Source organism: Syngnathus leptorhynchus, chromosome 20, assembly GCF_054491065.1.
Source record: "Syngnathus leptorhynchus isolate UIUO chromosome 20, UIUO_Slep, whole genome shotgun sequence".
Taxonomy (NCBI): domain Eukaryota; kingdom Metazoa; phylum Chordata; class Actinopteri; order Syngnathiformes; family Syngnathidae; genus Syngnathus; species Syngnathus leptorhynchus.
Window position 1 is genome coordinate 5253397 of NC_141214.1, and position 26995 is coordinate 5280391.

Below are 26995 nucleotides of genomic sequence, written 5' to 3' on the forward strand. Positions count from 1 at the left end.
ATATTTAAGATCTATTTTTTAGATTTTCTCCCTTTTGTTTTAAAAAGTAAAAATCGGATCTAAATATTTTTTTAAATATTAAATTCAAAAGTATAGTACACACATGAAAATATTGTACTAGATTTAAATAAAAATACTACAAAAATAGAGCAACTGTAACATGCACAGTGAACATGAAATTCAGCAATTTTTCAGACAAACCACAGGAGGGCGCTATTGTAACACATATAGCACAAAATCGCTGTTACGTGCATGTCATTTTTTTTACATCTTACAGTGTAGATGAACTAAATTGAAAAAGTAAACAACAAAACTAAATCAAAACAACTAAAACTAACTACAACTCAAAAATATATTTAATAAACCCCACAAAATAAAAAAATAAACTGCCTTGAGCTGCAAAAGTCATGTATTATGCACTATTATCATGTATCATGCTGACTGGCAATCTTTGATACAACTTTTAGATCAAATCGTTCAAAATAGTTTCCTGACCTGAGAGAGGTTGACGTCGGATCCAAGCGTCAAACATTTACTTTGCCTTTTAGTCCAATACACCATCCGGCCCTCGGATGCCTGCCTCAATTTCTTCCAAAACGATGCCATAAGGTCTCTTAATGTGTTTTCCTCCCCCCCGCCCCAAACTATTCATCACATTTCGCCGTAGTACAAAACGCCGGCCACCTGCAACATAGCTAGCCGACTTAATTCTGTATCGCGACCTGCAAATAGGATAAGACTGCTTTATTTACCTCACGAGTGCCGAACTCGCTTACCTTGACATAGACAGGAAGTGTGGCTACTCCAGAAAAAAATAAAGGTGCTGTCGGATGTTTAAGTTCACATGATTCCAGTCAGATGATGAAATGTTAGTGAAATACATTTCCGCTGCCTCAAAAAATGCACTTTTTCTTAATCCAGGAGAGAGTTTGAAGTCAAGATCGGTGTGGAACTGGATCAGCTTGATGTCTAGAGTAATTACCGCAATGCAAATTAAGGATTAGATAGTTACGAGTAGAGCACCCAAACAAACAAAACAAAAAATGTGACAACACAGAGCTCGTTTTATTAGTCAAAAATCTACTTCAACGATCTGCTAAAATGACAGCAAATTTTTCACATGGTTCAAGCAAGTGCAATACAGAAACAGGATACAAACGACAACAATTACTTTGAGGGCCTTCCAGTGAAAAGTTACGTTTTGTATTTGGGTTCAAAAAAAAAAAAAAAAGAAAAGAAATTAGAGTCACAGTGTCGATGTGTGTGATTGTCTTGAATAATATACACAGCAAATACAGTCGGTAGGCTCAGATGATTTAAAAGGCCCAGTAGAGTCACAATCAAATTATAGCCATTTTTTTTTCAGGGAAACATACATTTGGGAGAAAAAAATAAAATTAAATTAAAGAGTAAATATTTAATAAATTATAAGGATTTTACAAGAAAAAGTTGTAAAATAAAGCACTGAGGCTGAGACTTCTCAACAGTTGGAGGTTTCGTTCAAGATGGCGGCGACGTTCACGTCGAAGAAAGTGTCGTCGTCCTCTGAGCTCAGTGTAGCCAAAGCGCTGCGATGGGAGTTCTGTACTTTCCGTCTAATTTTTTTTTTGGGGGGGGGTAAAAATATATATTTTTAAAAAACATCAATGGCAGAGAAAAGGATTGTTATGCTTGAATTTACTTTAATTCCGATTCCAGGGCCGTGACTTTAGCCTGCAGCGCCTCCTGGAGCTCCTGCTGCTCCTCCAGATCCCTCAGGACCTTCCTACGTACTCCCTCCAGACGCTCCACCTCTCCTTCGCTCTCATCCACCTGCCGCTTGAGAGCTTTCACACGCAAGGTCAGCTGCGGGGAAACCAAAAGGTCAGAGGGCAAAAGGTGAAGGCAGGAAGAGTTCTCATTGGAACGCAAGAGCCAGTATGCGTCTTGACCACGAGAGGGCAGTATAACAAATTCATATATGTATAAAACAGAAGACTCCCCATGCAGGAACATTAATCTTTTTTATTTTTTGCCAAGAATGTGTTCACCTGATCCTTTTGCTCTACGTGCTGGATCCTCTCCTGGTCCAGCGTAGCGTTGACCTCCTTCAGTTTCCTCTCCGTTCGTCTCTGAGAAGCCTGAATGCTGCTCTTCTCGCTTAATGGAAAAAAAAAAAAAAAAGAGAAAAGAATGAAGGGAGCTCAGAACTGTGCTTTTTTTTCTTTTTCTTTTTTACCGTTCTTCACTGTGCAGCCTCTCCTCCAGCTCCTGAATTTTACTTTCCAGCACGGCGATGCCGGCCGAGGGTCGAGTTTGTCCCTCCATGTCGGCCACGCGGGACTTGAGCTCCTTCACCTGCACCCGACGAGACACACGGACGACGTTAGGAAAGCATCTCGAATCGGGCGTCATCTCCAATTTCCTCACACACCTGCCTCTCGATGGCACTCTTGTCCATCTCCAGGTCGTGTCGGGCCGAGCGCTCCTGCATCAGCTCGGAGCGGAGCTGGTCCACCTGAGTAGTCGGAACAAGTCAAAAACGGAACTTTGCAAATAATCCCGCAGAGTGACGCCGTTTTTATTTGACCTGGTCTCGACTGCGTGCGATGCGATCGTTCAACAGCTCCACGCTGCTGTGCTCCTCGTCCAATTCGATCTCCAGGGTCTTGATCTTATCCTGGCAACACGATCCACGTCGGCGTTGATTTTCTGAGATTAGTGGCGAGCGGCTCACCTCCAGTCCCCTGATCTCGCGGTTGCGGTCCGTCTGAGTTCCCTTCTGTGACTCCAGCTCGCTCTCCAAATGCTTGAGGCGATTGCTGAGGAGGTCTCGCTCCAGCTGAGCGCTGTCTCGTTCTTCGCTGCAGCCCAGGAGCTCCTTCTTCAGCCGGGACACCTGAAGATGCAAATGATTAGATTTTGGTCGTATGTATAGATGAAGTAAATATGAAGTCCTGACCTCCTCTTGCTGAGTCTTGAGGTTGCTCTGTGCCCTCTGCAGCTCGGCCATCCTGTCCTTATTGCTGCGTTGGGCCTCCAGCAAGTCCTTCCTGGATCGTTCCCGGTGCTCATCCAGCTGAGTCTGCAAAGCGGCCACCGATTGCCGCGAGTCGCCCATCATCACCTCCATCTGTACGGTGGCAACATTTCCATCAACTCTGAGGCCAACCGGAAGGAAACGAGATTAACACCAAACCTCTTTGTTCATTTTCTCCAGCGCTCGGTCCAGGAGCCTCTTCTGCTCCTCCAGGTCGCCTTTGCTCCGCCGTAGGGCCTCACGCTCCAGGTCCCTCTCCTCCAAGCGGCGGCTCAGCTCGTCCCTCTCCTTGGATACACGGGACGTCCCTCGCTTGGCCTCCTCCAGTTGAGATTTGAGGGAGCGGTTCTGGTCCTCCAGGGCCTCCTCGGCTTCGGGGCTCCGGGCCGCGCTGGACTGCAGCCTCTGCTGAGAGGAGCGTTGTTAGATTCCATTCCCCCCCACACACACACAAACCTCAACGTTATTAGCTTTTTGTGTCCTTAATCTGTTCACGCTACATATCATTTTAGTTAGATTATTTTCCCATGCTTCAGTCAGGATTGTAAAGAAGAGTGTGTGGGTGGCTGTTTGGTTTTGATATTGTACAGTATGGCTATTTACATAACGTAGTGTGTGTTTGTGTGTGTGTGTGTGTGTGTGTGTGTGTGTTGTGGGCGCAATGCTGCAGCAAGTACCATGCGAGCGATTCTCTCTCGGAGGCGAGTGTTTGCTTCCTGGAGTTCCGCATTGGTGCTGTGATCCACCGATGAAGAAGACGAAGAGGCCTGCGGACAAAAAACACAAACGAGTGTCTCGGTCAATAAACCGTGTTTTGGGTAAGTTCAATAACATGAGGGGGGAAGAAGAAAGAAAAAAAAAAAGTCAACGGGTGCTGCTGTTTTGGTTAGCAATTGAGTAAAATAGACCCAGTGATGATTTGAAATAATTGGTTACCACTCAGAGAGACTAATCTTGATATTAAAAAAATAATAATAATAATAATTTATGGAATGTTGGTCACTTACCTGTTTGGCTTTTTGGAGGCTCTTCTCCAGCTCGGCATTCTGGGCCTTGATGTCGGCGATCTGCTCCAGGAGCTGGGCCTCGCGCTGGCTGCTCTCTCTCTTGAGGGCTTCCAGAGTGTCGCTCTTGTCGCGGAGGGCGTCCCGTTGCTCGTCGGCGGCCAGACGAGCTTGCCGCAGGTCGTCATGGCAACGCTCAAGCTCCTTGAGGAGGAGGATTAATGGGCGGGCGAACGAGACCGGCTTCAATAATTGCCTGTGAATTTCTTTAGCAATTTATGACAAGATCTTGGAACCACCTTAGGCTCGCCAAATAGCGAGCTCAAATTAATTAACGACTATAAAGAGTTGTTACATCAGATGACGAGGGCGACTGCTGCTTGTGCACGGCGAGTAGAGAGTCTTGAACTTCCTTCAGCTCGCTCTCGAAATGTTCCTTCTCCAATTGACACTTCAGAAGCCTGCGGGAGAACCGACAAGATGGGTTGGAGAGGATGCTCACGGTTAAAAGACGCAACAGTCACACTGCAAAAAAAGCCAAAACACATTTAAAGGAGACATTAAGGTTGCAAATGTTGCTTTCAAATTGATTTGATAGAAAAAAAATCAGGTTTGGGATTGCAGTTAGTAACTCAAGGGAGGGGGGGCTCAACACTCTCACACATCAACCCCAAAAAAAAAAGAAAAAGATCTAAATCTTGATTTGGAACTACGTCTACGCAAAGCCAAACGCTCTCTGCTCACATGTGACTGCCGGAGTGCGTCCCCGTCCTGCCGGATGAAAAACGCAAGGTGTTAAAAATAGAAGAGAGCTAACGAAAAAAAAAAAAAAAAAGAAAAGATAGAACATCTCGAATGCTGCTGCTTTGAACTGTGGGATATGAAAAATGGACAAAAAAAAAACATCAAACAGAGAAGTTGCTTGATGCGGGGCCAAAGCTGGAATGTGTTATGACAACCGAGTGCAAGAAGTAAACAGCAAATGTACAAAAAAGATAACACGGAATTTGGAATGGAATATATAATGGTAATGTACACATTATTGGATGAATATTTGTTTACGCCTTCAAAAATATTGATTCCAGAGAAAGAATCTCACTTTTGTTGCGTTTGTTGCAGCTCCTGCGAGGTGGCGTCCAGTTGTGACTTCCAGTCTTCTCCTCGATCCCTGCAGCTGTCCAGCTCCTCCTCCAGGCTCACCAGGGTTGAGTTGACGCGCTCTCGCTCCTCCTCGATCTGCTCTTGCGACTGACAAAAGACATCAGATAGCCGTATTGAATAAGTAGCTTGCTGCAAAACAACTTTCAAAGTATCCACCAAAATAGTGAAGGTTAAAAAAAAAAAAAAAGGATTAAATAGAATGCAATGGGAATTGAAAGGGGGGGGAAACATACAAAAAATAAGAATTAAAAAAATAAATAAATAAAGTAAAAATAAAATAAAAAGATTGGACAATATAAAGAAAAGTACAAAAATATTTGACAACAAAAAGTAAAATAGAATAAAAAATATATAGATAATAACAAAGATTTAATACATAAATTAAATAAAAATATGTGATGGGGTCAAATATACCCTAACTAAGTTGAGTTAGAGCATACGATCATCACTTTGGTTAATGAGCCACGCGCTGCTTCATCACCTATCAATCGTTACGATTTCAAATCACAGTTTGATGTTTCTTCCACAGGCAGACGTCAGCTTCCTCCACCGCGTGCAACAACGAGACGCGCGACTGTCAAAAGTGTCTGCTCTCAAAGTCTTCCTGCTGCTTTTTTTTTTTCCCCCCTCTGTGCTTTTCACCCGCGCAACCCGTCTCCTCCGATGAAGCCTTCAAACTCGGCCTTCAAATATTCTCGAAATAGCGCACGCAAGGCGAACCCCCAAAATCTGCTGCCGGGAGAATTTTGAAAAGTTTTTTTTTTTGGCGGCGATCACAACTGGCAGTATTCTCTTTTAAGTCGCGTCAAGCTGAGCCCCACTGACTTTAAGGTCGGACTCAAAAGTAGCGAAATGACGCCGGCGTACCTGCGTGAGCTGCTCCATGGTCTTACGGAGGTTGTCCATGTCTTGTCCGTACTGCTCCCTGAGCATCTCCATCTCGCGGTCGTGACACTCCACCTCCTCCTTGAGCGCCCCCTTCAGGGCCGTCAGCTCGCGTTCCCGCTGCCGCAGCGTCTCGTCCTGATGGCGTCGCCGCGCCGACGCCTCGGCCAACTCCGCTTGCAGGCCCGCCACGTCCTGATACCACGCACAAAAAAACATCTCCATGGTATTTTTTGATTCCAAATTTGGTAAGAGAGTTCCCGTTCGTACCGTCCTAAGCGAGTCGGGATGAGTCGTCGTTTCCCTCCTGAGCGCCTCCTGAAGTTCGGCCAGCTGATCTTCTTGGAGACGCAGGCGAGACTCGGCCATCTCTCGACCGATGCGTTCCTCGGCCAACCTACCGGGGGCCATTTTAGTCGGGGTCTTTTTCAGACACGTTCTCGACAAGAACCATCCTTACTCTTCTTGGGCTCGTTGTAGTTGCTTCTTGCAGTGGGCCAGTTGCTCCTCGAGTTCCGCCGTGTTGAATTTCTTCTGGATTCCATCCTTCTGCACAAAAACACACAAAGTTGAAACCTTGCAGATATATTATTCGCTCTATATTATCTGCCTCGCTACTTTTTTCTGTGGCCTAGTTTCTTTGAGCGTCTTGCGGAGAACCGGTCGGACCGGGCGACGTGCTGTGAATTTGTTAAGACAAAAACACACACACATGCTCGCCAAGGGTTGCCGAGTGTAACGTTGGTGTCGCTCGCCCACAGCCGACCCCCCCGGTTTGTCATGACTGAAGAAAGAGATCTATACGAGCGCTTATCCTCCCACACACTCCTTACGACACACAGATACATTCGAACAAAAAGTATCTGATTCCTCAAGGCACCCCATTTTGCCCCCCCCATTTTTTTATGCATATTTAATTACAACTTAAAGCAATTGACGTCATAGGATAAAGAACAAAAGCACACTTGAGTTCAAAATCGGTACGTTTTTGCGCGGGGGCGGTTCAGTCTCATTAAAATGGAGGATATGGATCTTGTTACGGTAACGAACCCGGAGGCGGAGTCAAAGCCATGAAAAAAAAAAAAAAAAAAAAAGGCAAATGGCAAAAGTCCAGACTAGATAATGCTATTGCTCTACTGTTAGAAGGAAGTATGATGTCACACAATGGAGACAAGAGCAAACAAGTTGTGTAACCAAACACTGCAAACCACCATGGCGAATATAACACTGCAGTAAAAAAAAACAAAAAAAAAAAACAACAACACGCAGGCATTAACAGCATTTTCATCATTGGCAATTAAAATTCAGACTCATTTTAATAATCGGACCTTTACGCAACACGAATGCTTACTTCATCATTTTGGTAATAAGCACATTAAAAATGCAAAAACAATGGAGGACTCCCTTGTGGTATAGAAAAGCACCCCCCCCCCCCTCCCAGGCAAGTGCCGGGTTCCAATCCAGTTGAAATATTAATCCCTCTCGATGGTTGCGTAGCGACCAGGCGACAACAAAACGAGGCCATAACGCACACAATCATGAGGCGCGTTAGGATGGAGATTTATGCAGGAAAGCCGGCACGTTTTGAAGACGCCGGGGCGGCCCTTAAATAATCGACAAAAGCTAACGGCGTGAATCGGAGCGCCTTGCTTCATTTTGTCACAAAGGAGGACACGCTGGCAGCCATCTGTTTGCTTCATTAGCAGAACATTACACCAGACACATTTTGACCCACATGCAAAGACCCCCCAAGGTGTGCTGTTTGCTAATTGTGATCCGTTGATTAGCGTTAATATTTGGGTTTCAATCCATACAAACGACAAATTGAGCATACCTTTAAAGCCCCGGGAGTCTCGTAGATAAAGTTGGTCTTATTTCCGAGGGATGCTTCGGTTTCATTGGTGCTGATGGGAGATAAACAGATGGGGGAGGGGTGGGGGATTACTCTTGAGTGGATTACATGAGTTGGATCGCGGTGTCGTAGTTACCCTTCTTTGGGACCGTTGTAAATAGCTTGCTTGGTGGGAGTCTTCAACCCACCGCCGGCGACTTTTTGAGTCCTCGGTGGGATCTCCTAAACGACAAGTAATGAGAAAACCCCGCTGACAAGTGAAACCATTACCATCTTAGTGGTCCTTACAGGTTTTTGGGTCGTGACCGGAGATGTTTCTTTGGGAGGATATTTTGAGTGTGACGTGAAGTTCGCACGACTGGACGAGTCGGAAGATAGAGCGTAGGGATTGAAGGTCGGGGAAGGCGGCGAAGGCCGGGAGGTTTCCTTTCGGGCGTCCAGGCTTCTGGAGCGCTTGCGTTCTTCAAATTTGAGCTGTTGCCGGGCGCCGCTTCGACCCCTGGTCTGGGGGGTGCCACCCGGGGTCCGATTGTTGAATTTACTGATGAGCTTATTGATGGGCGCGAGGGAGTTTGTGTCGATGGGCTTCTCGTCGGTTAACGGGAGCTCCGTGAGCGGTTCCGAAACCCGCTTGTTGGCGTATTTCGAAGGGGAGCCGGTGAATCCGTTTTGTTTGAACCCCCTGGGTCCGGCACCCTTGACTGGTTTCAAACCGGCTTCGTTGTACTCTTCCTGACTGGTCCCATTGTGGTCTTTCTGAGCTTCACTCGCGGCCGCTTTGACTTGAGGTTCTGCGGTCCTGGCCTCCTCCTCCCCGTGGCTTCCCGCCTGACCGTCCCCAGGAGGTCTTCTTAAGGGACTCCGATAAATTTCCCCATCCTCATCCTCGGGAGACTGCGGGTGATTCACACTGGCGCTGTGAGGCGCCGCGAATTCGGCCACGCCGTTGCTTTTGGGAACGCTCTTGAAAGGCGCCGCGGAGCCGGCGCCCGGCGTGTTAAGCTGAACGCCGTACGAGTCGCCCTTGGCGCCGTCGTTCAGCACCACGTACGGCTGCCCGGAGATCCCCTGAACGCGCACGGCCACGCCGTATTTGTTAGCGGGATGGGGCGAGGCGGCGTTGCTCCCTCTGGATTTGTCCGGTGTTGCGCCACCTGTGTCGTGGAGGTCCTTGATGAAGCGGATCTGAACGCCATAGTCCACCGGGGGCTTCCTGTCGGCAGAGAGGGTGCTCATGTCCACTTCTTGGTTGGTGCGCAGGTAGCTTGACAGGAAGAGGACATGCAAATGAGGTGAATAAAAGGTTATTCTTCATAAAGAGTGAGAACATTGTGTGAGATTCAAAACAGTGGTTGCCTTGTATTCGAGGAGCTTTTTAAAACTCGGTTCACATCACTAAGGACATTAATGAGGCTTTTGCACCGCAGGAGTTTTAACAAAAAACAATTAACTCTTGTGTTTTGTTCCATTGTGTTATGCCAGCGTTAAATAAAAAATGCTTTACTCCTGCCAATGACTCTTGTGTACGTATGTTTTCTGGCATGACTCAAAAGCAGGTGGCACTACTTTTTTTTTTAGCATGTCTCAGAACAACGAGAGTGAAAGAAGAGTACACCCAGGATGGTGGGCCAAACGCATCCTTATTGTTCTGACTCTGCGGAGCGTAAAACAAAAAGGGGGTCTATGTCCGCCATGGGCCTCCTCTCACTCTTTGCCAAGGAGTCACTCAGGCGGAGCGTGTTGATGTTGAGCGGCGGGCAGTCCAGACACAGCACAAATATTCTCATTCCTGCCTAGCAATAACATCAGAATGCTCTCAATTTCCGATTCCCAGACTTAACGTTGTGACCCTCGGCGGGAATTGAAGTCTAACCTGCTCTAACTGACCTGTTATAGTATAACACATGTTACCTTGGGAATCAAAGTAGGCCTTTGTTTCGCTCTCTGTTCCCTGAAAAAAAAAAAAAAAAACATTCCTCGGATTCCAGACGGTCCCTATACACACGGCGTGGCGCGTGCTTTGCCTTTGGATAGAATACAGAGTGATTAAGAGGACAAGACAGCCACTGAGGAGGAGGGGGGGGGGACAGCACCCCCACAAGTGGGAAGGATGGGTGGATTAGCGCAGAAAGAGAGAGGCTGCTTCAGTTTGTCGATGAACTCGCAGGAGCGCCGCGACAACTGTGAACCAAAGCGGGAATGTTGACGAACAGGCCGAGCTGCCCCCTCGTTTCCTTCTACTTTCTCTCTCCTCGATTACAGTACACCCTCCAGGGGGTAGAAAAGGGGAAAAACAAGAAGCACAGACTTGACTGATAATGAGCGACGCTGTTGTTACCATCAACGGGGTTTGTAATCAGTTTCAATGTTTGAGTGACTGGCACTTGGGACGTGTGCATCAATAATTAAGGATGAACCCATTACAAACTGGATGCATCTTTTTTGAAGCACGTTGATGGAAGACCTATAAACAAAGACACCCAGTCTGGTTTTTAGTGTTGTGGGTTGTCTAATTAAAAGGCAAAATTGCCTCGCTTGTAGTATTCCTTTGGTGTTTATCTAAAGAGGGCGGCCTCTCACCTTGTGCAAAAAAAACAGCAACAATATGCGAATTGGGCTTCATTAAAATCACCTCAAAGTGTCCCCTTGTTTTTTGTTTGTTTGTTTCTCTTCAGGGTCAAGATTATTTCTGGCTGCAAGCACAGATCAAAGCATATGAAAAGTAACGATAACGAAGCACATGAGGATTTTAGAAGACTTCACTTCTGTTTGTCTATCTGCTGCGGGGCGGTTGCGTCACACACACCTGTCCAGTCAGTCGGTATCGGTGTGCGTCGAAACCACGAGTGGAGAGAAGTAAACTGTCATTAATCGCCGTCGTATCCAATTAAAAGCTAAGGGTTGCTATAATTACAACGTCTTATTGTAGTTTATGCAACGCGCTGCGATCCAATTAGCGCGCGGTGCCTTTTAGTTTTTTGCGCCTGTTTACTACGCGGCCACATGGTGAGATCATTTTAAAAAAGACACATTTGAAACGTTTATGTTTGAATAAACATGGAATTAGTAGCAAACTTACCTGTACGGAAATATCCCGAAGCGTCCTGGTGGGATGAGACGAAGGGGACTATCGCTGCACCTCGCTGCCAAAGCAACCTGTTGCCAAACACGCCTGCCGCCGTGGCCACGCCTCTGGAGACACGCCATTGGTCGAATGCTGCAGAAGAAGGCGGGGACAAGCACGCTCTTCATTCAGTAAACATCCTGGTATTGATCCAGACAGGTGATGCTTTACTTAAAAAAAACAAAACCATTTGAAATTGTTCTTACTCACCAGCAAGTTTTAAGAAAGACAGTTTAAGTCAACCGGAGAGTTAACAGGAAAGAATCAGACAAATGTACAAAAAAAAAAAAGAATCTCGTCTTTACTTCAATTTTCAGTATCTTCCCTCACACACTCCCTTTTCCTCCCGCCGGGTGTTTTTTCTTCCAGCTTACACTAGAGGGCGCCAGAGCACAGCACAAATATCAGCCGGTACAAAAAAAGCTCAAATCTTCAGAACACAGACAACAAAATAAAGGCAACTTGGACATTGTATCATGAAGGGACAATATCAATAAAGACAATTTTTCTCTCATCATTTGGTGTCCCCCGGGAAGGCCGAAATAATCAACACGGGACTGTTTACTGCATTACTTGATGCGACACGTTTTCAAAGATCAAGGATGTCCGAAAAGCACTGAGTTCACATTTTATAAAGACAAAATGGCTGACTTAATTATATATAGATATATTTAACTTGTTTTTTTTGTTCATCAGTTGGCTCTTTTTTTTTTTTTTTAATGCTGATATTTACAATGATTTCTGCTCGGTGAGGTATGGAGGAAAACATGTAAGCCCCGCTTGCTTCAGCTTTGGATTCAACATGATTACGTTTCAGCGATTGTTTCATGTCCTGATGATTAAAAATACTTGTGAAAAGTTCAGGCACTGTTTGTGTGACGTTAATAAATACATTGGGTGGGGGGTGGGGTGATTCAGGGGCGACTCAAACTGAACTTTGCATCAATTTTTACTGTGTGGTGGCTTTGAATCAGCGCAGGAGCTCGTGTGCCAGGTCAGTGTGTGTGAGGTAGTGTGTTGGTGTCAGTGCTGGTTGTCCGAAAGAGTGTGTCAGATAACATTCAGCTTTTTTTTTTTCTGTGAAGGTCATCGGGGGGGGGGGGGCCTTTTTTTTTTTTCCTCACTCAAAGTGCTATGTTTGGATATAAGCATGGATGTCAAGAGATGGTTATGTGGTGAAGGCGTAAAGGGCTGATTAAATGTTTTTGTTTTTTTTCTTTTCCCTCAGCTCTCATTGGCGGCCACCAGCTGGCCCAGTCCCTGGCGCACAAATACGGCCTGGATGTCCTTGGTCTTGATGCAGAAGTCACAGGCCCACACGGCGGCACTCTCCCTGGTCAACAGCCCGTAGGCGGGCTCCGTCAGGCCCGTGCAATCGCGGTGGAACCAGCGCTGGCACGAAGCCTCGCACAGGATGGCGTCCTGGTCGTCGTGTACCTCCAACACGCACAGGCCGCAGGGGAACACCATGCCGGGGCCGCCGAGTTTCCCCGGACCTGAGCCGGGGCCTGCTGAGGGGACGGACGGGCCGGGGGGCAAGGGGGACTGTGTGTTGGGGGTAGAGGTGGAGTTGGAGGGCGGGTTGGGGTTGTTGCCAGGAGTGTTGCCTCCATTGTTGTTGGACAAGTTGTTCTGACCCGAGTTGGGGGCCGCGTTGGGCATGGGACCGCCGCTACCGAGGTTACTGTTCTGCTGGTTGTGGGAGACAGAGCCCTGGGCAGAGTTAGGTGGAGTGGACTGTTGCTGGGCGGAGTTGTTCGAGTTGGGGGTGTTGGCATTGTTGGGGGGCGGGTGCTGGGGCTGGCCTGAACCATTCAGGGGCCCGCCGGGCGAGGAATTGGGATTGGGTTGGGGCTGCGCCGAGGACGGCTGGCCGGGAGTGCCGGCGTTTGGCTGCTGGATATCAGGGTGGCCCGGGAAGTCTCCTCCAGGCTGTTGTGGACCAGAGTTAGGAGGGGGGCCAGGTGTGGCGTTATTAGGCTGAGGGGGCCCATTTGGGTTTAAGTTGATCTGCTGTTGCTGAGGCCCAGGCTGAGGTCCTCCTCCGCCAAAATTCTTTCCATCCTCATTGCCAGGTCCTGGTGGGCTGGGACCAGGATACGGGCCATCCTGCGAAGGGGGGAATTGTCCTTGAGGGGGCATGCCTGGTAAACCCCCCAACATGTTGCCTCCAGGACCACCACCCATCGCACTCATCATGTTCATCCCCTGACCGGGCCCCATGCCACCCATGGGAGGCATGGGCCCATGTGGGGGCCCTCTGGGGCCTCCTCCACCAGGTAACGGCGGGCTGTTGAAAGGGTGCCCGCCCTGTCCGTGTTGCTGTTGTGGCGGCATGCTAAATCGAGGGTGGGGTGGACCCCCTCCTGCAGGACCTCCCATAGCGCCTGGAGACAACATGGGGTTAAAGCCTGACCCGGGGTGCATTGGGGGACTAAAGTTTGGTGGTATATTGAACTGGGACGGACCCCCGGGAGGGAACCCACCACCTCCACCTGCTCCCCCACCGCCGCCGCTCCCGCCCCCTCCCCCGTAACCAGGCATCCCCCCAAAGCCCAGCTGGTGGTGAGGTGGCCCAGCGCCTGATGGCGGTCCAAACGGCGGCCGCCGCACTGGTCCAGGCTGCCCACCGCCTGGTCCCCCCATGAAACCCATGCCTCCGCCTCCCATCCGGCCTGCACCGCCATAGCCGCTTCCTCCGCCTGCACCTGGACTGGGTAGGAACGGGGCACCGCCAGGCCCGCCCCCTCCGCCGGGCCGCGATGGCGGTCCGAAGTCATCGTCAAAGGGGTTGGAGGCCACCAAGTGGTCGACCATAGGCGTGGGAGGGGGCGCAAACTCTGTGAGGTGAGAGAACCCCGCCGCCTACATTTAATGAGAGAGAAATGTAGGATTAGCACATAGCATACATAACCCATTAATGTTTGCCCCCTTGCATGTCACACAAAAAAATAAAAATTATGTCAATATTTTTCCCCCAGAGCATTCTCCTCGTGTCACATGTTCTCCTTTGAGCAAATGACGCTAACCTGTGACGTGGACTTCCTCGCTTTCTTCTTCTCTGGGCTCTTCATTTGTGAGGCTGCGAGGAAAGGGGGGGGGGGAAATAAGTAGAAGAGGGGTAGAAAACGGGAGAATGTTATTATGAGCTTGGTGGACCACCAATGGAGAGGAGCGCCACATTTGGATTGGCCAATACCCCTTAGTGACAGAGTGGATCAGCTTTTTTTTTTTTCTCAACCTAGGGCCTGTATTGTTTTGCTTGTCCCACTTTTGACAGACAAGATGAAGTCAATTAAGAAACAGACAAGATGCTATACATCCAGGCGGTTACTATCAGAAATGTGTGGGGGGGGGGGGGGGACAGGAAAAAACATGAGGATACAGTGAACTCCAGCCTATTTGCAAACTCACAAAATCATCATTTTGTTTTCTGTGGAAACTAACCAACAAGTAATCGCTACAAAAAAAAAACATTGTTCATGTTTAATGGTAGGATGTCAACTTGTTAGTTCCCACATAGCAAAAAAACGAGTTTGTGAATGATGTGCCATAAATAGGTGGGAGTTCACTGTCCATTCATAGCAAGAAGCCTTGGAACCTCTTTGAGAAAGACCACCAGGGACAATCAGGACATTTAGGGAAAGGGGGCTAACACAGAACCAGTGCAGCCTAATGGATGAATCCAGTCGAGGATTTTGTTCTGTTGTGGGGGAAAAGGGGTGATGGGGGGGTGAAAGTCAATTTCCTACCTTTGCCTCGTTTTCCTTGTCCCGCCAGTAGTCTCCCCGATTCGGCAGCCATTTAGCTAACACTACTGCCGGTGAAGTGGCGTGTCACCGTTCATATGCAAGAGAAAAAGGGGTTAAAATGACCACGGTGACCGCGAGAACGACGTCTACTACGTCGGGGACATGTCAGAAGAACACACGGCTTCTAGTTTGGTGACTGGCCCAGGTCTGTCACGCCGGGATTTGGTCTCCAAATCAACGCCAATAATTATTTAAAAACAGGAACAAAAAGCGAACGTGAGCAAGTTGCTCTTCTAGACCCTTCAACGCTTTAGTTTCTAGTTTAAACTCAATTAAAGAGTCCAACCTTCTCCTGTCTACATATGATCATTTACAGATGTGCTAGGTGGCTAGCTAGCCACGTTACCCCAAAGTGTCTGGTTTCGTAGCCGCAGTTCTGTGTCGCAAATTGGACATTAGACACCCGCAATTGTAATTCATGACAGGTAACCTCTTATCACATCACCAAAAATAAAAAGATTGAAAATAAGCAACCGTTTCGTGCTGTTTGGGCGAAAGGTGTTTGGCTGTGCTAGTGTTAGCTCGCGAGCTAGCAGCTAGCCATCTAGGGAAAGCAAAAAAAAAAAAAAACCTGTACCCTTTCTCCGTTGCTCAGGCCGCTCGTCCCGTTTAAAATTCAGACTCCCCGGTGGGTCACGGCCAGCAACCCGGTCCTCGCTGGCACGACGTATATTTGCTGGTCCAGCATTTAACTCGAATTGATGAGGAAAAACGCGAATTGTGCCATAATTTATCGTGGCCTTCTCTCTCTCTACCGGACAAAGAGGGACGAACAGGAGTAGCCCGTGGAATGTTCCAAGTTGGCCTACAATAGGGGTGTTTCGAGCTTAAAGGTGCATTACCGCCACCTACTGCGTAGGAGTAACTACCATCCCAACACCGTACCGTCAGGTATTGTCAACCGGTGGTCTGCGGTCTTCTAGTGGTCCATGGTGGCATTGCAGGTGGTCTGGGAAATTGGAAAATAATTGTAACATAAAAAAAAAAAGTATTTTATTATTTAAACTTGATTTATTTTCCAGCTAATTTTGTGAATCTTTTACCCATCCAAATTATGTCATATGTAGCGAAGATTCCCACAATAGACATGGCCTATCTTCCTTCAGTGCAAAAATAAAATATTCCAACAAAGCAGTGGTCACCGAGTTGCTTCTTGGTTAAAAAGGAGGTACCCTGGACAAAAAGAGTTGAAACCCATTGATCTAAATCATTATCTTCCTGTGATGGTTGTGGCTGCACATAAGAAGATGCCGTGTGGACCTTTCAGGCCAGCTTTGATGCAGACATGACTTTAATCTTCCTCATTGCATTCAGTCTCTGCTAGAAATCAGACGTCAGGGCTCCAAAGACCTTCTGAGAGTGCAAATAGAAGATCAGATCCTAATGGAGGGTGGTCAAATTAAGGGAAGAGAAGAAAGCGAAAAACCACAAACAAAAATCAAAAGCTAAATAATCTGATTCTCTGCTTCCCTCCGGTGGACATGCTTCGTTACTGCACCACTTTTCATGCCAACAAAGAACAGTTTGTGTTGTTTCTGCAGAAAAAACCCTCAAATAAAACGCTTGTCAGATAATTTAACACAGGGGCAGGTATTTAACGATGCCTCCAAGCATCAAGAAACATAAGAAGATGCAGGCAGGCGACGGAAGTATGTCATCTTTTAAACACGCTGAACTAACGCAGTACACATTTGCCACTAAATTAAATGCCCCGTCCCGCCAATAAATTGCAGCTGTTCGAAGTAGGCTTTTCCTGATCATTATGATTTCTGGTAAATCAACAAGAGATGTCCAAAATGAATTAAACGTCATCTATTCATTCTACAAAAAAATATTATGACTTAATTTGTAATCATGCAATTGTTTTGGAATTTCCTATAAAGAAGAATGCAATTGAAACAGTTGAACTTGAAATGAACCCAAGCAAACTTTAACATAAAGCGGACCCACAGCAAAAAAAAAAAAAAAAAAACAGCATGTAAATCAAGTTACATCACGTTGGCGGTTCGCCATCCTCAAAAGGAAGCAGGATTGTCGTTTTTGGCCAAGCCCTGGCGGATGGATCACAGATGTTGCCGGAGCTGGACACACCCCAGCTTTGTATGCATTTTGGGTGATTTGTGGAGATGACGTGAAAGGCATTTGAAAAGCTCCTTAATCTCTCATGCCTCTCCCAAATGCATTAATAATGGGAAGAGCAAAACACAGGCGGTGGGCGTTGTTGACGTCTGCTCTCAAGAGGAGACTATCAAAGCATCAAAACATGTCACCCTCCCCCTGAAGAAACGGGCCTCCTTATAAAAGATGCCCGGCTGACTGAATGAGGCTACACAATTCGTACTAAAATGGCCACTTCAAACCAACTTCCTGTTCCTGTTCAGGTGGAAGCGGGCCAGGCATCCTGAAACTTTTTTTTTTTGTTGCCAAAAGCGAAAGCAAGCATTATAATCAATATCCATTCTGCTATTGGCTTCCTTTCGCCTCGTGTAATTATGATTTATTGACCTCGTAATGAATAATACGTATCCGGACTCGTAGGAGCCCGTAAGGTCTCCTTTTCATTGCGCAGAGATGCATTTCATGAGCCCGAGGAAAGCTTCTCCGATTCCATCCTGGAGAGCAGGAGTCAATCACGAGCCGTTATCCGATATATCTCACTTTTTTTTTTCTTTTTTTTTTCATATATGTTAATAGAGCCGCGAGCTGAACTCCACTCTACACCTGGATGCGTCATTTAATAAGTGCTTCTCATCCCTCTTCCGTAGAGCGTGACGCATAAGTTACCTGAAGGCGCTACGGTGGCCCGGATAGGTCATGGCTAATGCGAAAGCCACACCGCAAATTGAATGCTTTCCACATAGAGTCACCTGAGGGGCAACAAGTTTTAAATGACAGTTTATGAAAGGTGCTTTAGATTATTTTCTACTGAGTAGGGTTGGATATGTGTGTCCGGTGTATTAAGTTTCAAATTTATGTGCGGTATTGCACTTTATTTATATTTCATTTAAACGACATTTATTGATGTAAGGGTGGAAATCCTTATTGTTTGTGTACAACCAGCGCTATTATGCCAATTGCTAATAAATCAATTGTGACAGCTCACCGACCACAAGCGATTATTTAAGCTTCTTCAAAGTGACAAACCGGTAAATGACATACAGCGGGAAGTCAAATTATTCCCCTCTAGGCCATAACAGACTTAACAGAACACTTTGCAGTCCAACTGTGTCAAATGTCACAAATTCAAATCAGCCAATCGTAGCAGGCTTAAAAGCAGTTGACTCCGCCCAATTGATGATATGCAAGGAGTTGCAGCGTTTCTCTGCAATTGCTTTTGTGTGCCTTTTTGTCTTTTTTAGTTTCTTGCTTTGTGAGAAAATGTTGACTCCTCGTGTGTGTGTGTGCGCCCACACAGGCCCCCGTGAAGGACAGTCCTTTTGTACATAGTCACAACTTGGACATTCCTGTGTGATTATAGTTCTGCCTTCCAAGCTGCATTCTTGTCTGCTGTACGCCATAAATTGAATTCTGTCTCACACACACACACACATACACACACACACGCTACCCCCACCCTGTCTCTTCTTCTTTTCCGTTCCGACGCATCCCCTCGCTTTGTTGAAGGTTTTCCACGTGGCTCAGAGTCCGACATCTGGGTCAGCTTAGGCTCAACAAGACTTGCAGGATATTGTTGGCAGGATGTGGGAATGCTCGATGGGAATCCCCAATACAAACATACACATATTCACATTGGCATGCACACACACATACTTACCTATCTCCACACACTATTATATGAATGAAACCTAATTTTATCCTTGAAGTGGGACGAGGACGAATGACGAGCATTGGGTTAAATATCACATTTAATAATTGGAAAGAATGCATGAGTCATTAGCAAAAAAAAAAAAGAAAGATTACAAAAAAGACACAAGAAGGGGGGGGGGGGACATTCCAGTGCTCAACATAATATAATCAGCCACAATTCAATCTTAGGTTCACATTCTAGTCCAATGCAATCAGTTTTTTGTCTTTACAGCACAAGAAACATTTTAAAAAAGCTGATGGGGGAAGACTGAGGGCAAAGTGCAGCCAAGTAAAGACTCTGGGCAAATTGTACATACAGTGACGAATGTGTGATGCTATTTGCTGTTTTACGAAGAAGTCATTTTGCACGGTGTTGGTTAAAGATTGCGTAAGACCCCAGAAAAATGTTCCTCATCTCCTGCGATTTACAACCTATTCCACCCACTGCTCCCCCTCCCTCCCTCTTTTCCTCCTACTCGGCCGACTCGCAGCCCTTGGGCTTGTCGTCTGACTTGAACTCCAAGAAGAAGTCGTTGCAGGCCACGGTGAGGGCGCCCATCAGGATGATGAACTCGGTGAAGTCCACCTCGCCGTCGTTGTTGGCGTCCAGGTCGTTCATGACCTTCTCCACTGCCTCGTTGTCTTTGGAGTTCTGGCGGAGCGATATTGAGAATACGGGCCTGTTTGTACATGTCGGTGAATACCTCACGCACAGTGACGCTTACCCCTAAGTAGCTTCCCAGTTCTTCCAGCAACAGCTCCTTGAGCTCACCCCGGCTCAGCGTGTACTTGTCGCCCTCCTTGCCCGAGTACTTGTGGAATGTTTTGATAAGCATCTGCATGGCGCTTTCCAGGTTAGAAGAAGGCTCCTTGGACATGCTGAGGGCGGTAAAAAAGGTCAAAAGGTTAGGCTCGGCCACCAAATGCCCGCTCCGGACCTCCCTCGTGCAACTGGCTAGCATGTGCGCTCACATGGGCAAGCCAGGGCCCGAGTTCCGGAGCAACCAACAAGAAGATTCATGCATGGGAAGTGAAGAAGAAAGATCATGTTGAGGATTTGTGCGTGTGTGTGGTTGTGTAAAGATGCATGAGGTCAGCTTTTTTTTTTTTTTTAGGGGGGGGGGGGGGGGGGGAGCTTTCAAACGATCTTACACACATTGTGTCAGGCATCTTGGCGCTTCTGCTGCGACCGCGGCGCTGTGGAGACTGTGCACAGATACAAACAACTCGCTGTCAATCATTAAAAAAAAAATAAAGGAAAAAAAAACGACACACAGACCTCGGAAACAGACAAAGGGAGCTTGTAAAAATAAGTTACGTTCAAGAATCGAGTTGCTGGCACTACAGTGCGTGTGTCATTATCCAAAATGGACACCGGCAGTGAAACACAAAGCTCACCTGGGTGACGCTAAGAGGTCGAGTAACCTGAGGTGCTCGATGAGACAAGGCCTCCACACTTGCTTAGTCAGCCAACATCCCGAAACTCCAAAGCTATTTTTAGAGCCTAATATCAATATCGGCGTGTGCGATGAAATGACGCCGAGAAAGAGTCGAGCGAGATGAGTGGAAACAATATTAGAAGTAAAAACAACACAAAAAAACAACAACAAAAATCAAGAAAGAATCATGGGGACTGCAAATTAGGCAAAAAGCCCATTTTGTGAATGCAGAAGCTTTTCAGAAATATTTTTTCATTCAATTGCCAGTAAATCTGTATTGAATCAAATACGAGTCTTACCTGGCAGAGGACCTCAGAGTGCTGAACGAGGTGCAGAAGAAGCCAAGGCAGAGACGATGAGGACAGAGAGGGACAGTGGCTTAAATATCACCTCATCACCCCCCCCCCCCCCCACACCGCTCCTCCTCCTCACCCCCAAACGTCCTTCACCCGACCTGTCCCATCTCGGCCTTCTTCTTCTTCTTCTGTTCGTTGGCGTCAAGGGTAGAAAAACAATTTTCCGCTTCATGAATAAACTACATTTTAAACACTTTGATTCCACCCGACTTTCTGTCTAACGTGGTTTGGACTTGGACCCAAATTTTTTTCATCGTAAATACATTTTCAAGTAGTATTTCAAATGGACGATATAAGGACCACACAGTCTTATAAGTCAAAGAGTGCCAGTAGTAGAATAAGTGGCTGCTTTATTCTCTCTTCCATCCATTTCACATAGCATCAAAACAACTTACCGTATTTTCCGGACTATAAGGCGCACCTAAAAACCAAAAATTTTCTCAAAAGCCGACAGTGCGCCTTACAGTCCGGTGCGCCATGTTTACAGATGGCAAAAGACCCCTTCGGCTGCCCAATAACGATGCCTGACCTAAATTAAATTAACAAAGGACCCCTTCGACTGCCTAAAAACGTGCTTTTCTAAATCAAAAAACAAAAACAGAACCCTTCGGCTGCCCAATAACTTGCCTACACTAGATTAAATTAAATTGACAAAGGACCCCTTCAACTGCCTAAAAACATGCCTTTCTAAAACAAAAACGAAACAGAACTTTCTATACAAGTACGCTTTTGGGGTTAACCCAATTCCCAAATTGTGTACCCCGAATTTGAGATTTAAAATTGAGATATAGGTGGACGTTAACATACAAAATGTATCTTGGGTGTCCTTTTTTGGATGGATGTCGAATGTATGGGACACATTAGAATCAAGGAGACACATGGCAGCAAAGTGGTTGGGCTAGGTTGTCACAGTTTTATTATTCATGATCAGCGGTAACACATTTATGCAGCGTTAAAATGATACAGCGTTTACGTGGAGTAAGAAAGAATGGAACATAACATATGTAGTGGCGCAAAAGGACAGTGGACTGACACAAACTGAAGACTGCACAGTGTCTCTCTCCGGGACGCTTATCTTCATTTCTATCTTGAATGGGGACATATTTGCAAACACTCCCTTTCTACTTCTTAGCCCTACGGCGTACTTTTCAGCATTTGCATGAAGTTAGCGTTGGTGGGCGCGGCTAACGAAACAAAAAACACAAAAAAAAAAGCAATCTATAAAAGACCAAATGAGATGTTTCCAAGTTGAGGTATCAGAGTCACCGTCGATACATCGATCCAGTTTTCCCTTTTGTTTTCCGAAGGTCACATTTAAAGCTTGCGGCGATCGTGTTCATTATAATGACAGAAAGTTACTTTTAATTGTAGGAAGTACCTTGAAAAGAGAAGTGCGGTGAAGCCTCGGCTAGATCGTAGATTTTTTGTGGCAGCGTTATATAAAAAAACCTGAAGCCCTAAATGCCCAATATTTTAGTCACCATTGTGATGATTAAAAAAAAAAAAAGGATTATAAAGGCTGAGCAGAGTGTGCAATATTTACAGTGGGAGTGCCAGGAGCACATGACTTTTATTTGCCAAGCGCTCGGCGTCGTCATTGTGTGAGTGGTCGTGGAGTCTTTTTTCCTCAGGTTTGCATTATTGATGACGTGACAATTTACAAAGCATTAAATCGTAATTAACAAACGGGAGATGAAGTTTTACATACGAGCACGTCGCGACTCAACTGGCTGGATAGATTTTTTTTTTTCCAAGGGCTCAGAGTGCGAGACAAACAAAATGGAAGAGATGGCTTTCAGGAAATTGTGTGTGTGTGTGTGTATCCCAAGAGTGTGTGTTGTCTAATCCGGTCAGGGTGGAGACGCAATGTCAGGTCAAACGGGGTCTTTAGACTAACTAAAAGGGCCACAAACAAAAAAACACTAGCCTGGGCGACAGGAATGTTTTGGAAACAACTCCCACAGTGGAATTTTCCATATTTTAAAACAAAAGGATTGCGGTTACATTCAACGGTGCATTTGGAAAAACTGGGAAATGTCTAAACTCTGGGAAAACAAAAAGCAAAATCAGGTTTCCACACTAAATATTGCAGTTTCCCTTAATTCAGCGCAATTACGCCGCCATTTTTTTTGGGGGGGGGGGTTCCAATCTTGGTTACCATAGTTCCGTTTGTTTAGTCGTCCCGTGTCGAACATGATTCTGCAATCCCAATCTGGGAGGATGCACGCTCACTCTCTTTCCACTCAGGCCTATTTCCAGCCTCCCCCCACCTTGTAACTAACAAGGATCGTTTTGGATTCCCTCCTTGAGTCTTAATTATTTAACGGCACACCCGATCTCCGTGTCTAATTGTGGCTGCGGGGGGGCTTTAATGTCGCTTCCAGGTGAAGTGAGGATATAAAAAGAAGCTGAAGAAAAAAAAAAAAAAAAAAAGGTGGAAAAGGAGAATATGGAGGCATGCAGTTTAGTTAGTGTGTTTATTGTCAGGTTAAAATCAGCACCTAAAAGCATTTTTGAGTTGCAATAAAAATGAGGAAAATTAATGAGCAAAAAAAAAAGGAAATATAGTCAAGTACAACTAAGAATGGCTGGATATATGCAAATATTTCCCTTTTGAACACAAGGGGTGTAAACGGCGCCGTATTTTCACATGATACGGGGTAAATGTGCTGTGTTAGTGGCATGCTAGCAGTGGTATGTCGTTTCGCAAGGCCCGCTTTACTGTCGTGGTTTTAACACATGGCGTCGTTTTAGTGCATTCGGCACCACAGATGCTCATAATTCATAGTCGTAAATTTAAGACTTTATCCCTATTGCTGATGTTTTAGTTTGGTAGGTAACCAACACACGAGCTAACTAGCTAGCTTATGGTATTTGTAGATCATACGTAACTAAATAGAGAGTTCGAAAAAGGCTATTAAGCTCAGTTAAAATAGATGGTTTGACATCTGTAGCCGTCGATGGCAGCGAAGGAGTTAAGGGAGCTAGTTTGCTCGGTAGGTGGCTAACGAGAAAGAGATGTTCCATAAATCAAGTAAGCTAGCTAGTGGTCATATATTTGTCATAAATTTAGGCCTTTAGCTGTTGTAGTGGTTCTTAGTGTTGATGGAGTGGAATTATTATTTTGGATATTTTTATTATTATTAGTGTGATGGATGGAAGGATGGTTGGAATGATTGTCCCCTACGAAGTGGCAGATTCCTCAGGTTTCTTCTCTGCCTCTTCCTCAGCCGCATTGGCCGTCTTCTCCGCCGCATCTTCGGCCATCTTTTCCGTCTCCTCCGCCACGGAGATCTCCTCCTTCACCACCACCTCCACACTTGAGGATGTCACCTCCACGCTCGGTGAGGTCACGTCCACGCTCGGTGGGGTCAGGTCCACGCTCGGTGGGGTCACGTTCACGCCAGGTGAGGTCACGTTCACGCCAGTTGAGGTCACGCTCACGCCAGGTGGGGTCACGTCCAGGCCAGTTGAGGACAACTCCACGCTCGGTGCGGTCACCTTCATGCCCGGTAGGGTCACCTCGGCAGGCTTCTCCACCTCCTTCTTCTCCGTCTTGACGTCCACCTTCATCTCCATCTTTCCATCTGCCTTGGCTTCAAGCTTGACCTCCGGGGTTTCCATCTTGGGGGCTGCGTTCCCCGGGTTGGCATTCTCTGCGGCGGCATTCTGGGCGGGCTGGCTATCGTTGGCACGGCAACGCTGCTCGCTCACGGTTTTAGCCAGGTAGCCCACCAGCTTCATGTACTCCTCAAAGCCCACCTTGCCGTCCTTGTTTTCATCTAGTCCCTTGCCCATGTTGTTAACCGCCTCCTTGCTTTCCGTATCCTACACAGAGACGACCCACAATTAATCACAACAGAACTGTGGTTCTCAAAAGATTCTTATTAACATTTGTTTCAGTTTCCTGACCGTGAGGATGTTGCTGAGTTGGCTTTTGACCAAGCTCTGGAAGTCCTTGGGTCCCAAACTCTCCTTCCCTTTGCCGGACTTCAGGAAGACCTTGACTACCGTCTGAATGGCTTCCTCCATGACTTCCCTCTCTGACAACAAACATAAAATACATGATAAACCGCCAGTAGCTAGCTAGCTTGCTAGATTCCGTTGAAATACCGCAAATGGAAAAAGATTCCATTTGATGTGACAGTGCGAGAAGAGCCAAGCGTGTGATTGAAAGGCGCAATGGCCGTCGCAATCTTTGATAGGTCATCCGATCTAATGAGGCTTCCGCCGCCGGCCGTCGTCTCGGATTACCCGCCGTGCTCATCTTGTGTCACCAATCCACTCTCGCTTACGGTCTCATACGCTCCCCTGACCTTTTGTGTTTGTGAAGATTGTTTTCAAAGCTAATGTGTCACTTTGAAGTGAGTTACATTTTGAAAAAGTTCAAGAAAAAACAAAAAAAGGAAATCCATATTCCCCCTTTCAAATTTCGTGTTTAGTGCTGTGATTCCTTTTATTTTGTTAGCTTTTCCACTTCCTCTTTTTGCTCAGAAGATGTAAAGCATGTGTGTGTAAGAGAGAGAGAGGGGGGGGGGGGTGACCTATCCTCGTAGGAATTCCATTCACGGCTGTTTTGAGGCACAGGAATTTACAGACCGACCGCTCGCTCCTTCTTTCTTTTTACCCCAAAGCCACGAGAGCAAAGCGACATACTTTCAGCGTCGTGCTTCGAAAAGCTACACACACACACACGTGACACTTCTTAGCACAACGTCCTTGCAAGTTTTGTGCAACTTCTTTCCATCCTCCAGTGGAGCCAGTGTGGCGCCAAATAAGCAACAACTTCAATCTGCAAGCAATTACAAAGCAGGCTGTGAACTGTCAAAATGTTGCTGTGTCGTTGGAGTTTGTAGAATACTTGATGATTTGCCACCACTGTTTTTAGGCCTCTTGCTGACACGTCATTTGTATTTTCTGTGTCCATTCTAACATGAATGATTCAGCCTTGCATCGTCTGTCCCCCCGCGTCACGGCCTCCAACTAATCCGCCTTATTTGTCCTAAAAGCCAAACTCCTCGCCACCCGACTGAAATGTACACGCCTTACAACTGGAGGTTTCCCCTTTCCCTGCCCCTGTTGGAGAACGACGCTAGCGTTGTGCGAACGTGATCCGAGGGTGTACGCACTCTCACGACAATGTACGCACAACATCAAATATTAACGCGGGAGCATGTCGAGGTTGTGACCGGGAATGGTCGCAGCAGATGGACAGAGAACCACTGGTATATATTCTTTATCCTCTGCCAGAAATTAAACTTTTATTTTGTATTTATGTCTGGTTTACTGCCCTCTAGTGGCCAAGATGAAAAATAATTTAGGACTATTACACTCCATAAACATTATTAAGGACAACAAACTAGCCATCCTTCATGTCCCCATGCAAACATTTCTTTATTTTAACATTCTTGTGTGTGGAAAGAAGTAACACTTTAATCTCATTCAGCATTTTCTGACTAATTTTCCTTTGCAGTTATTGTCGGCCGCTCGATTGCTGTGGTCGGTGTGGTATGGCCCACGGGCCTCATGTTCCACACCCTTCCCTTCGGTGTGGGTGGACCCGGATTATAAAACGCCAAATCGATCATGCATGCAAAGTTTTTTTTGCGCACTTTGGACGTTTGGCGTATGCGCAGAATTACTTGAAGCAAACTAGGAAAAGAGGTTTGTAAAAGAACTGAAAGAAAAAATATTTTATAATTTTTTATTCAATTAAGCGATACAGAAAATGGATGGATGGAATAATTGGTTTTGTAAATTCCTTTTATGAAATGGAACGCATCGAAACGAAGCAAAAAAGCCGTGGGGTAACTTTTTTTTTTTTTTTTTTTTTTAAGTCGAAACGTGGCACAAAACGACGAGGCAAAGTTTCCCAAGAAGACACGTACAATAAATCCACTCACCGTAAAGCGTTGAACCAAGCGTGCAAAAAAGTGCGCAAAAGAAAGTTTCTTTTAGGAGCGCCCTTTCTTCTCCTCGTGCTTCTGCAGCGACTCCCGCTTCGAGTCAACAGAACTTGCCAAACTCGTACAACTGCTAAACTCTTCCGTGATTTTTTTTTTTTTGCTTCCCTTCAAACTTTTCCCCCCACTGACAAGTGAAAGGGCGTGTACCTGGAAGAGCACACACAAAAAAAAAAAAAGGAGGAGGGATTGTGGAACAGCTGGGCCAACTTCCACCGAGAAATCATGCAAGTTGAGTTTGGCTTACAATTAGTTTGAGTGGATTTGTGTGCGGTTTTGGCGTGGAATTCCTAAGTGACTTCATATGCTTTTTTTTAAACACACTTCTCTTCATGCACAAAAAAAAAAAAAAAGCAAAGTCATACCAGGTGATGCTTTGTAATCCACAAATACTGAATTGATGTTTCTGGATTTGTCAAATTATGTGATTACAATAAAATTGTGTCTGTCCAGGTGATCTAGAGCCTAATATTGACCATTTTTTTAAATCTCAGAACTCACCCCCCCCCGGGTGCAACCAGATACTCTGTGTGTAGGATTACAACAGCCACTAAATCAAGGTCGTGAGTACAG

General features: G+C 46.2%; 4 protein-coding genes across 16 annotated transcripts; all 4 read right to left on the reverse strand.

The window, feature by feature from the left end:
• Positions 1-1053: 1053 nt before the first annotated feature.
• Positions 1054-11501, reverse strand: cgnb (cingulin b). Of its 9 annotated transcripts, none has more exons than XM_085900784.1 (21): positions 11351-11501; positions 11001-11138; positions 8210-9185; positions 8058-8143; positions 7904-7973; positions 6530-6618; positions 6340-6466; positions 6052-6264; positions 5123-5271; positions 4379-4484; positions 4027-4227; positions 3697-3786; positions 3179-3427; positions 2942-3112; positions 2717-2878; positions 2570-2659; positions 2414-2497; positions 2219-2337; positions 2031-2139; positions 1682-1845; positions 1054-1595 (listed from the first exon to the last, which is right to left on the reverse strand). In XM_085900784.1, exons 2-21 carry the CDS (start codon positions 11126-11128, stop codon positions 1481-1483), a joined length of 3498 nt encoding a protein of 1165 aa, XP_085756910.1. In that variant the 5' UTR covers positions 11129-11138; positions 11351-11501; the 3' UTR covers positions 1054-1480. The 9 variants fall into 9 exon arrangements, with proteins under 9 accessions (XP_085756910.1, XP_085756913.1, XP_085756911.1 ...); XM_085900787.1 differs by having other exon boundaries at positions 6530-6615; positions 11256-11371; XM_085900785.1 differs by having other exon boundaries at positions 3179-3424; positions 11256-11371.
• Positions 11330-15669, reverse strand: pygo2 (pygopus homolog 2 (Drosophila)). Of its 2 annotated transcripts, none has more exons than XM_085900794.1 (4): positions 15435-15669; positions 14798-14859; positions 14075-14127; positions 11330-13910 (listed from the first exon to the last, which is right to left on the reverse strand). In XM_085900794.1, exons 2-4 carry the CDS (start codon positions 14847-14849, stop codon positions 12270-12272), a joined length of 1746 nt encoding a protein of 581 aa, XP_085756920.1. In that variant the 5' UTR covers positions 14850-14859; positions 15435-15669; the 3' UTR covers positions 11330-12269. The 2 variants fall into 2 exon arrangements, with proteins under 2 accessions (XP_085756920.1, XP_085756919.1); XM_085900793.1 differs by having other exon boundaries at positions 14798-14862; positions 15435-15668.
• Positions 15670-18722: 3053 nt separating this feature from the next.
• s100s (S100 calcium binding protein S) lies at positions 18723-20546 on the reverse strand. Of its 4 annotated transcripts, none has more exons than XM_085900705.1 (4): positions 20536-20546; positions 20403-20423; positions 19390-19543; positions 18723-19316 (listed from the first exon to the last, which is right to left on the reverse strand). In XM_085900705.1, exons 3-4 carry the CDS (start codon positions 19540-19542, stop codon positions 19137-19139), a joined length of 333 nt encoding a protein of 110 aa, XP_085756831.1. In that variant the 5' UTR covers position 19543; positions 20403-20423; positions 20536-20546; the 3' UTR covers positions 18723-19136. The 4 variants fall into 4 exon arrangements, with proteins under 4 accessions (XP_085756831.1, XP_085756829.1, XP_085756830.1 ...); XM_085900703.1 differs by lacking the exon at positions 20536-20546 and adding an exon at positions 19821-19870 and having other exon boundaries at positions 20403-20438; XM_085900704.1 differs by lacking the exon at positions 20536-20546 and having other exon boundaries at positions 20403-20492.
• An 805-nt stretch (positions 20547-21351) lies between these two features.
• s100u (S100 calcium binding protein U) lies at positions 21352-26681 on the reverse strand. Its single transcript, XM_085901029.1, has 3 exons — positions 26363-26681; positions 24372-24502; positions 21352-24287 (listed from the first exon to the last, which is right to left on the reverse strand). Exons 2-3 carry the CDS (start codon positions 24489-24491, stop codon positions 23643-23645), a joined length of 765 nt encoding a protein of 254 aa, XP_085757155.1. The 5' UTR covers positions 24492-24502; positions 26363-26681; the 3' UTR covers positions 21352-23642.
• Between the last annotated feature and the right edge of the window lie 314 nt (positions 26682-26995).

What these genes read in the sequence shown, in the direction of transcription:
- cgnb (XM_085900784.1), bottom strand. Translation starts at nt 11,128, where the DNA reads ATGGCGTGTCTCCAGAGGCGTGGCCACGGCGGCAGGCGTGTTTGGCAA. An exon ending in TGGAGAAAATGAACAAAGAG is followed by an intron (nt 3,113 to 3,178) that starts GTTTGGTGTTAA and finishes GCCACCGTACAG; the next exon opens with ATGGAGGTGATGATGGGCGA. An exon ending in AGAGTGCCATCGAGAGGCAG is followed by an intron (nt 2,338 to 2,413) that starts GTGTGTGAGGAA and finishes CGTCGGGTGCAG; the next exon opens with GTGAAGGAGCTCAAGTCCCG.
- pygo2 (XM_085900794.1), bottom strand. Translation starts at nt 14,849, where the DNA reads ATGGCTGCCGAATCGGGGAGACTACTGGCGGGACAAGGAAAACGAGGC. An exon ending in ACAAGGAAAACGAGGCAAAG is followed by an intron (nt 14,128 to 14,797) that starts GTAGGAAATTGA and finishes CTTTCCTCGCAG; the next exon opens with CCTCACAAATGAAGAGCCCA. An exon ending in CGAGGAAGTCCACGTCACAG is followed by an intron (nt 13,911 to 14,074) that starts GTTAGCGTCATT and finishes CATTAAATGTAG; the next exon opens with GCGGCGGGGTTCTCTCACCT.
- s100s (XM_085900702.1), bottom strand. Translation starts at nt 19,626, where the DNA reads ATGCTAGCCAGTTGCACGAGGGAGGTCCGGAGCGGGCATTTGGTGGCC. An exon ending in AACTGGGAAGCTACTTAGGG is followed by an intron (nt 19,317 to 19,389) that starts GTAAGCGTCACT and finishes TCGCTCCGCCAG; the next exon opens with AACTCCAAAGACAACGAGGC.
- s100u (XM_085901029.1), bottom strand. Translation starts at nt 24,491, where the DNA reads ATGGAGGAAGCCATTCAGACGGTAGTCAAGGTCTTCCTGAAGTCCGGC. An exon ending in AACTCAGCAACATCCTCACG is followed by an intron (nt 24,288 to 24,371) that starts GTCAGGAAACTG and finishes GTCTCTGTGTAG; the next exon opens with GATACGGAAAGCAAGGAGGC.